We start from the raw sequence: 9,906 nt of genomic DNA, 5'->3' as shown, positions 1-9,906 counted from the left end.
CCGAACCGAAATTTCGGGATTCTCAAAATATTTTCGGTATTTCGGAATTTCCCGAAACCAAACCTGTATCAGAATCCAAATCATCTAAATTGAAATTGAAATCATCCGAACCTGCATTAAAAATCCAAATTGAAATCAAGGACATAGTGATAGTGAATCAGTGAAGATTTATGGTAGAGAGAGACAGAGTGAAAAGAGAGACCTACGTCCTCCTCCTGACCCGAGCCCCCAATTCAAAACCTTAACCTTAATTCGAAATCTCATACACACAGAGAATCACTGGAGAGAATCGGAGATGGGGATGAAGCTGTGAGGTGTGGTGGTGGCCAGAGTAGAGACAGTTCGTCGGAGTGAGATTGTTAGATGGTGAGTGGCTGCTGAGCTTCGAATCCGAGAAAGAGAGAGAGAGTTTGAGACTAAGTGAAGGCAGATGAGAAAGGCAAAATGAAATGAGATAGAGTGAGTAGGGATGTGTCAACTCGGTTTTGGATTCAGTGGAAGGAAGGGTGGTTTCAATTTTGGAGTGAGTAGGGGTGGTTTCTGGGTTGTAGAGGGAGAGAGAGAGAGAGAGAATACGAGAGAGATGAGATAGAAAATAGAGTAATGATATTCATATCATGTTTTTGTACCATATTTTCATACCACCTTATGTGGCATTTGATGTGGACAATCACATCATTTGAATTAATCAGATTTTATAATTTAATTCATTATTTAATAAACTAATAATTAAAAAAAAAAGTTAATTAATTGTTGTATACGAGGAGTCTTTCTCTTTCCTTTCCTTGGGTTTTGCAAATTTTTCAAATGATGTGGCTGTCCACATCAAATGCCACCTAAAGTAGTATAAAAATGTGGTATAAAAACATGATATGAATAGTATTACTCTGGAAAATAAGTGAGAGATAAAGGATTAGGTGGTTTATGGGTTGTAGAGAGACCCATCCATCTCATGTGCTTGATACAACTTTTGTCAGCACCACACCATACTTTAATTATTTTAATAATATAATAGTAGTCATTACACATTCCAACACACACACACATATACATACATACATACATACATACATACATATATATATATATATAATATTAGTAAAGTTTGGTTTGGGGATACCGAATTATTTCAAAGTGTGAGATCGAATCTCATACCAAATAATTCAGGATCGGTTTAGTTTCGGTACCAAAATTTTCGGTATTTTTTATTCGATATTTTTTCGGTTTGATTTCGGTATAGTTTGAGATTTTCGGTATTTTTTTTTCAGCCCTAATTTTGATGCATGGTTTTGACATGCCTTAGATTGTTAACAATATATATAATTTGGCAAAGCTTTCAAGGCTTTTCGTTCTAGTTGTCATAGATCAAAGTTTGTACGCCGGTTGAGTTGTGACCAGGGCTAGCTTCAAGATCAACCCCAGGTCCCCAACCCTGGCTAGTGATTGCTTTTCCATTCCCGCGTTTTTATAATCCGCCTAATTATTTCCCAATAGAGATAAAATCATTGTTGCCCATGAAAACTGGGGACATTTTTTACTGTTGTCAGAATGTCAAGCTTGCTTCCCTCATCGTCATCCAAATAGAGGGAAATAGTATCACTGAAAAAATAATAATTCTGTTCTAAAATCTTTTAATTGTTCTTTTATTATTATCAATAACATGTTCGCTTATTTTATTTTTATTACAATTAGATTTCTTAGACCATCTCTAATAATTGGGCTAAAAGTCAAATTTTTTAGCCCGAAAAATTTAGCTTTTAGCCCAAAAATAGTTTTTCTATTCCAACCATTCTACCCTAAAATTTTACCCCGAGATTATTAAAGAATGAATTTAGGCTATTTTTTTTGTTAAATTAAATTTTTTTTTTTAAAAATATGTAGACTATCGTAAATTAATTTTATGAACATTTTAATCTAAAAAAATATAAATTCCGATAAATATTGGGTCGAGTCCATCCCGATTTCTGGGCTAAATTTCGGGGGGAATTTGGCATCTGTTTAGCATTTAGCATTTAGCTCAAAATTTCCCCTTAGGTTGGAGTGCGTTTGGGGGGGAAATTTTGGAGGGTAATTTGGCTTTTAGCCCACCATTGAAGTTGGTCTTAGTGGTGTCATATTTTGTGAATAATAAAATTTAGAACAAACGACATTAAATATCTCTCAAATAAAGTTATATGGGAAATACCTTCATAGAACAACCCTATACATGTCTGACTTATCATGCTTGAATTTGTTGAAAAATTGAAAGTAAGATTTCGTTGCTATTGTTTTAGATCATTAACGAGATTTGGACATGAATTTTTGGGTTGTTAGTCGTGTGATGGATTAGGTTTGGTTGTTATAAGTTGGCATGAAGTTTTGGCCGCTATTGTTAAACTCAACTTTGAACTTAAATTGGTTCTATAAGTTCACCCCAAAAGGTATTGTTCTATAATGTTGAGAGTATTAATCTTACATTAGAAAAAGAAGGGATTTTTGTAGAGGTTTATAAGTAGTTAGGCTACTTCCCATATTGTTAATTGGTTTTATGGTGGAACCTCAACTTTTCTTATTGTATCAAGGCAGTTTGTCCCATGTTTGAAGCTCAAAGGCCACACGTGCTCTATGTCATCCGATTTGTGCTGTCAACGTACTATGCTTGAAAATTTGTCATAGTGAGGGGCTTGTTGGGTATTATTCTCACATTAGGAAGAGAAGGAACTTGGCATATGCTTGTAGTTGGATGACTCCTTATAGTATCAATTGGTTTTATGGCATTGCCTACATCCATAGCCATTGAAAGTTAACAGACAAAAAAAAAAAAAAAAAAAACAAAACCACATATAGGGTAGTTTCGAGTTTGTGGTTATATTAGGAATGTTCATTAAGATAGATTTCATTTTCTTTCCTTTTAAGAGAGTTATATTAGGAGAGAGAGGGGCTATAAAAATAGCTTTATTTTTATTTTTTATTTGAGCGTGCGAAAGGGGGTAGTTAAACTATCTAATTAAGCTAGTGAAAAGCAATGAGCCACGTCCACCCCCCTCCCACATTTTCAGTCATGCATTACCACCTTTCTGAAATTCTGTTTGAAAGGTTTGTTGCCACACAAATATAAATACGTGCTTCATGGCAAGCTTATGACTTTGTGAGCCGAGAAAACATTGCAAAAAAACCTTCACAGCATCTTTCAAATTTGTTTTGCTCAGGCAATCCATCGAAATATCCAGAAGACATATACGAAATGCATGCGCATGAGAGAGTGCAAAACATTGCTTCAATATCCAAGGACGAAATCCCGGCGGAGTTCATTAGGTCAGAGAATGAGCAACCAGGAATCACAACCGTACATGGGACAACCCTGGAGTGCCCTACCATTGATTTTAGCATCCAGGACGATGAAAAGATCCTCAACCAAATTGTCGAGGCAAGCCGTGACTGGGGCATGTACCAAATTGTGAACCATGACATTCCCAATGAGGCCATAAAAAAGTTGCAAGAGGTGGGGAGGACATTTTTTGAGCTTCCACAAGAGGAAAAGGAGCTTTATGCTAAGCCTCCAGATTCCAAGTCTGTGGAAGGGTACGGGACACGGCTTCAGAAGGAACTGGAAGGCAAGAAAGGGTGGGTGGACCATTTATTTCATAGGGTTTGGCCTCCTTCTGCCATTAACTACCAGTTCTGGCCTAAAAGCCCTCCTTCTTACAGGTTAGTCGACTCACTTTATTTTGAGCAGTAATATGGTATTCTAGGTCTTGTCAAACCTCTCCTAGCTCTGAGCTGGTGAGTTTGCTTGAATGTAGCCACGAGCAGGATGAAATTACCTATATAAAAAAAAAAAGTAAGTACAAAGAAAGAAAAATAAAGTGACATGCTACACGTCTATTTTTTTTTTCTTCTCTCTTTCAAAAAGGGACTAGTTGGTGCATATGCCATGACAGTCCATCCTTATAGGGCTGAGAAGCCTCACTGAGACATTTTAGCCTCCTTGTGACCATCATCGTGTGAGCTATATGTTTTTCTTTAACACAATGATCTATTTACACCACAATATTATGATTATAATCTACATTCTCTACTTTGTAATATGTAAAATAATACAACACAATACTTAATTTGCGTAAGAAATTACATTTTAGGATTTAGCGATACATATACAGGATCACATTTGTAAATCACGTAATTAATTGGCTTAGGAAAAAGAAAAGGGAAATTTTAGTTGAACAAACATAACCTCTTTTTACACCCAACTTAAATTTTAAATGTTGATAGTCATTTTTATCATATTGTATAATTACCATAAAATACAATATAAAATTAACAATGAAACTTAAATTTATCAATAAACTCACACCCTATAATTAAACCCACCATCACTCCTTGTTTATTCTAAGCTCAATCCGGCTAAAACACTAATAACTCTTATAGAGAAAAACAAGCTTTTTTTTTTAATCGATAGATGGTGCTTTTGAAGTTTTAAATACTCCAACTAAGGTATAAATCAATTTATGAAAAAAAAAAAAAAATTTAATTTCAATTTTTTAGAGTTTAGAAGATTAGTATTTGGGTTTCATTTTTTTTTTTCGTCAATCCAGGTTGCACATAGTTTGTTAAACATTCTATGGGAAATACTGCAAATGTTATAAAAGATGTTGCAGACACCAAATTTACTTGATACGAAATCCTGTTTTGCAACAATCGCAATGAAAGTATTAATAATTTGTTGCAGACACCAAATTTCTTGGATACTAAACCTTTTATATGGAAAGTAGAAGTATTAATAATTTGTTTGGCATATTAGAAAGAAAAAAACTGTTTCTTTGCCATTACAATTTGTTGCCGTACTAGTTTGTCCTCCCATATTAAGCATGCATTAGTTACCATGCTATCATTGACCTTTCATGAATAAGTTGATAGCCCATGAAAATTGAGGGGTCTTTGCTTTACTAGGAAGATAATACAAAAAAGATCAAATAAGATGCACACATAGGAGATGCCATAGTGTTGTAAAAAAGCTCCAGTTGGAAATTTGAAACTTAACGAAAAAATCAAATAAGATGCAGTGAAGTAATTGATAGAAAAATTCAGAGAGAAATTTCGAAAAGCTCAATCACTAGCTAAAAGCTTAAGAGGAGACAAGGGCTAAAAACTTTGTTTCAAAGAGCTCAAGGTGGGAGGGGAGACAAAGGACCCAAAATATTTTTTATTTTGAGTTTCTTTGAATACACAACTTTTAAAGCAACTTCTTCTGCTCAGAAAATCTATTATTCCTACATGCAAATAAAATCACAGGTACATGAATATCAAGAAAGCAAGGAAGATTCATAAACAAGTAGAAACTTCACCAAATTATTTAATTTTAGATTTTATTTTCTAAATGGGTGTAAAGATAAATTTACATTTTTAATTGAGTTTGGGAGGGTAATTTAGGTAATAACTTTGGGTTTAAAGAGATATTAATTCTTTAATTAAAAAAAATAAGGGTTTAAAGAGTAAGTTGGGTTTAGAAAGAGGTTACATGGGTTTAAATAAAATTTCTCAAAAGAAAATTCTCACATCTAGTGGACCCAAAACAAAAACAAAAAAACAAAAAAAAAAAAAAAAAAAAAAAAAAAAAAAAAGAAAGAAAAAAGCCTCCCTCCATCCACATAACTGCCATTAAAATATGCGTAAGCAGCTAGTTTCATTAGTTAACATTTAGCCCATAAATTTAAGCATTATGGCACCATAATTTGGATGGACTAAATTTACAAGAAGCGATTTTGGTAACACCAGTAAATGTGATACAGAAGATAAAAATATTTTTTTTTTGTCACATGATAGATTGGCTCAACACTTTTCATCACTGTGGTAAATGATCACTTGCCAGAAGATAAAAATATTAATTTGAATATAGATCCATAAATTTGATACAGAACATAAAAATATTAAATTGAATATAAGTTTGAATATAGATCCAATACACTAGAAATGAATTTAAAACAGGGGTTTTTGAACTTTAGTCCTTGAAGAAGATTAAAATTTAATAAAATTCTAGTGTTAGATTACATATTGATTTTATTCCCTTAATGTGTACTTAATTCAATTTTGTATTACATTTGGTTTTTTATATCAGCACCCCACAAAATGTTGAATGCACCCCATATTAAAATTTAATATTAAATGACTTATTTACCCTACTATATAATGACAATTTTGACCTTATTAGGTTTTTAAAAAAAAAAATTTATATACACCCCAAATCACTTTTAACGTATTATTTATCTTCTTCAACTATCAAAACTCTTCCGACCCTCCATTGTTGAACAAAACCCTAACTAATGAAACTACAAACATGTTGATTGAGAAAAATTATTTTTGATGAATGAAACACGAAATCAATGTTTTGGAAGCTTCACTTGAGGTAAGACTTCATATTTTTTATTATTTTAGTGATTTTGACGACATCGATAATTATTTAATCTTGCTTTTGATGTGTTATTCAAGCTTCTATGTTCGTATTCATCTTTTAGGATCACATGGATTACATGAAGAATTAAACACCAAAAATTACCACCAAATATTAAAAACAGACGATATGTGTTTTAATGGTGGAATTAAAAACAACCCACATATGCTTTAAATCCCAGGCGGCATTTTTTGTCCAAATTAAAAGCTTTATAAGATTTGAGAAATATGGGGTGTATAGAAAATATGGGGGTGTATGTAGAAAATGTAAGTTGTATATTAAGAATGTGGGGTGTGAGGGTATTATGGGGAAATATGTATCGTGTATTAAGATAATTTTTAATTGAAAAACCAAATGTGGGGTGTATTAAGTTGTGGGGTTTATTCAACAATTTGTGGGGTGTTAATAAAATAAGCCTTACATTTTTGTTTGAATATTTATAGATATCTTATTTAATGTCTCCACATTAAATTTTAAATTTATTATTAGACATATTTTAATTCATTAATTTTGTTTAACTTCCCTCTAGTTAGTGTACCAAAATGTCCGTATCATAATATATTTTCCTGAACTAGTGTACCGAAATGTCGGTACCTAAATATTTTGTTATTAATTAGTGGCACATAAAAAAATATGCAAAAACATAAGTGTATTGAAAAATCCGTACGTAAACATATTATACTAAACTAGTGTACCAAAATGTCTATACCTAAATATATTATACTAAACTAGAGTACCAAAATGTCCGTACCTAAACATGTTATGCTAAACTAGTGTATTTAAATGTTCATACCTAAATATACTGTAATGAATTAGTGGCCCATAAGAAAATATGCAAAAACATAAGTGTACCGAAAAGTCTCTACCAAAATATTTCCTTATATAAGATACTTACCATTAACTGGTGATGGAAAATGTCAACAAATAAAAACTAATTCATTTGAATTTCAAGTATTAAAATTTACAATATTTTCATAAAATTTAATTCATGGACACAATAAAATTATATAAAAAAAAAAGAGACATTGAATGTGTATCGTGGCATTAAAAGAGTCTTGGGACTAAAATTCATTTTTAATCTTCTAAAAGACATTTTTCTAAATCCATCCTCTTAATGTAGATAATATCGTTTGTTCAAAATAAAAAATCTTTGCGTATATATAAGAATATAGTTTTACAAAAGAGCACTAATGTGAATTAGAAATGGTTGTTCAAATTAATGTTGATGGGTGCAGGGAGGCCAGTGAGGAGTATGTCAATCATCTCCACAAGGTGGTGGACAAGTTGTTCAAGATGCTATCTTTAGGGTTGGGGATTGAAGGACACGAGTTAAAGAAGGCTGCTGGTGGGGATGACTTGGTTTACCTTCTAAAAATAAATTATTACCCACCATGTCCCCGCCCTGACCTTGCTCTTGGGGTTGTGGCTCATACTGACATGTCAGCACTCACCATTCTTGTTCCCAACGATGTTCAAGGCCTCCAAGCATGCAGGGACGGCCATTGGTACGATGTTAAGTACATCCCTAATGCCCTTGTCATCCACATTGGTGATCAAATGGAGGTATACATTTCTCTAGCTCATCTCTCTCTGATTAAAAATTTATTTAAGAAATTTCATCTCGCTCAAGAGTGTTAGGTGTTATGTTTCCGAACATTCTATGTGTATAATCAATCCTATAAAAGAAGCTCCATACTTTGCAACCCATTTACTTATACATGCACATTATTTGTTAATCCTCCTTGTCATGCATCGACGTTCATTAATCATACTTCTAAGCAATTTCATGTTTATTGAAGAGTCTTACTTGTTATGTTGCCAAACATTCAATGTCTACAATAACTAATCCTATAAAAGATGATGCATACTTTTAAGCAACCCATCTGCTTATAGTATGCAATGTATTCAGTATAAGCTACTTTTTGAGCTACCCATGCACCATTTAGTTTTTAGAAAAAGCAGACTTTAGTCACCTTAGGGATTTCAGGATAAAATAAATAAATAAATCAGTAAATGTAAAACTTCCATCAAAGCATTGAGGAATTTTTTTAAAATATATACCACATATAAAGGAGAGTACTTGTCAGAAAATTGTATTATTGTCATCATCTTTTAAATTAGATGTTAAATTCTATATTGAACCCTAATGCTAGATTAGATTTTGGTTGCAAGCCAGAGCATGTGCATTATTTAAAAAGGGTATGTAGACATCATCATCCTCTTTTGTTAATGAAACTTATAAAATGATAAACAATTTGATGGTAGATAATGAGCAATGGAAGGTACAAAAGTGTGCTGCATAGAACGACGGTGAATAAAGAGAAAGCAAGACTCTCGTGGCCAGTTTTCTTGGAGCCTCCACAGGAGCACGTAGTAGGGCCTCTCTCACAGCTTGTGAACGACGAGAATCCACCTAAGTACAAGTCCAAGAAGTTTGGCGAGTATTGTTACTGCAAGCTCAACAAGATTCCACAGTAAATTTTAAAGGCAACTCTCTCTGACTATGAGAGCCCAACAAACTTTACATGCACTTCTAGTTATTATTTTAATTTGCGTACAAGGATGTTAGTATAGTTAACTCTTTTCAACTGTACGTCAAAGTTGAAATAATATTTATTGGATAATTATCAACAATCAATTACAATTTATATATGCTAATAAATAATAAATAATAAATGCGAACAGATAATTTAATAGAATATGAACTCAACGAATTAATATTTAAATAAACAAAACTGAAGATGGAGACTTGCATACCGCAATTTCCTTGAAACAAAACTTTCGTCCGACAGCAATTGCGGCAACAATCTAGAGGGAAATCTTGCGTTGGCTGTAGTTAGACGGACGAAGTACTTTTAAGTCGATGAAAGGTCGGTGATCGTATAAAACATAATATTTAATTTCAAAAAATTATTGAACTATTGATCGATGACAACTTTGTTGGTTAAAATATTTACTCTCGACGGCCACACTAGTCAAAAAAGTATTAAAAAACTTAATATTTATTACGTTTTCGTCGGTTTAGCATAATTTTAGTAAACGGCATTGTTCGTCGAGTAAAATTTAATTAAATTAAAAAAACAAATTAATTAACCAAACATTAATTAATTTGTTTATTTTTTTTAATTTCCTTTAATCAAACATTATTAGATGAGCTTAGCAAAAAAAAATTATTATATCAATATTAAAATATTTAACAAATTTAATAGTCCTAAAAAAGTCCCATAAAAATAAAAAATAAAAACACTTATAAATTCTAAAAATGTCCACATAGCCACTCCCACTGGTTCCTCCTATTATAAAGTTCATCGGGTAGATAGTTTTGTCACATTCTAGCCTGGGTGGGAACATTTTCCGGGCCCGACTTTACCGTAGCACGATGTTGTCCGATTTAGGCCCCTAGCACACCCTCACGGTTTTGTTTCTGGGAACTCACACAAGAACTTCCCAATGGGTCACCCATCCTAGGAATGCTCTCG

At 32.7% G+C, this 9,906-nt stretch overlaps 1 protein-coding gene across 1 annotated transcript; it reads left to right on the top strand.

Moving 5' to 3' along the window:
• The first annotated feature begins 3,076 nt into the window (after nt 1-3,076).
• Nucleotides 3,077-9,084, top strand: LOC103956721 (flavonol synthase/flavanone 3-hydroxylase). Its single transcript, XM_009368747.3, has 3 exons — nt 3,077-3,687; nt 7,663-7,990; nt 8,693-9,084. The coding sequence occupies exons 1-3, from the start codon at nt 3,224-3,226 to the stop codon at nt 8,903-8,905; spliced, it is 1,005 nt and encodes a 334-aa protein (XP_009367022.2). The 5' UTR covers nt 3,077-3,223; the 3' UTR covers nt 8,906-9,084.
• Nucleotides 9,085-9,906: the final 822 nt, after the last annotated feature.

The sequence above is a fragment of a genome, unplaced genomic scaffold (genome assembly GCF_019419815.1).
Source record: "Pyrus x bretschneideri cultivar Hongxiangsu unplaced genomic scaffold, Pyrus_bretschneideri_v1 Contig2, whole genome shotgun sequence".
NCBI lineage: Eukaryota > Viridiplantae > Streptophyta > Magnoliopsida > Rosales > Rosaceae > Pyrus > Pyrus x bretschneideri.
This window is presented reverse-complemented; position numbering and strand designations above follow the sequence as displayed.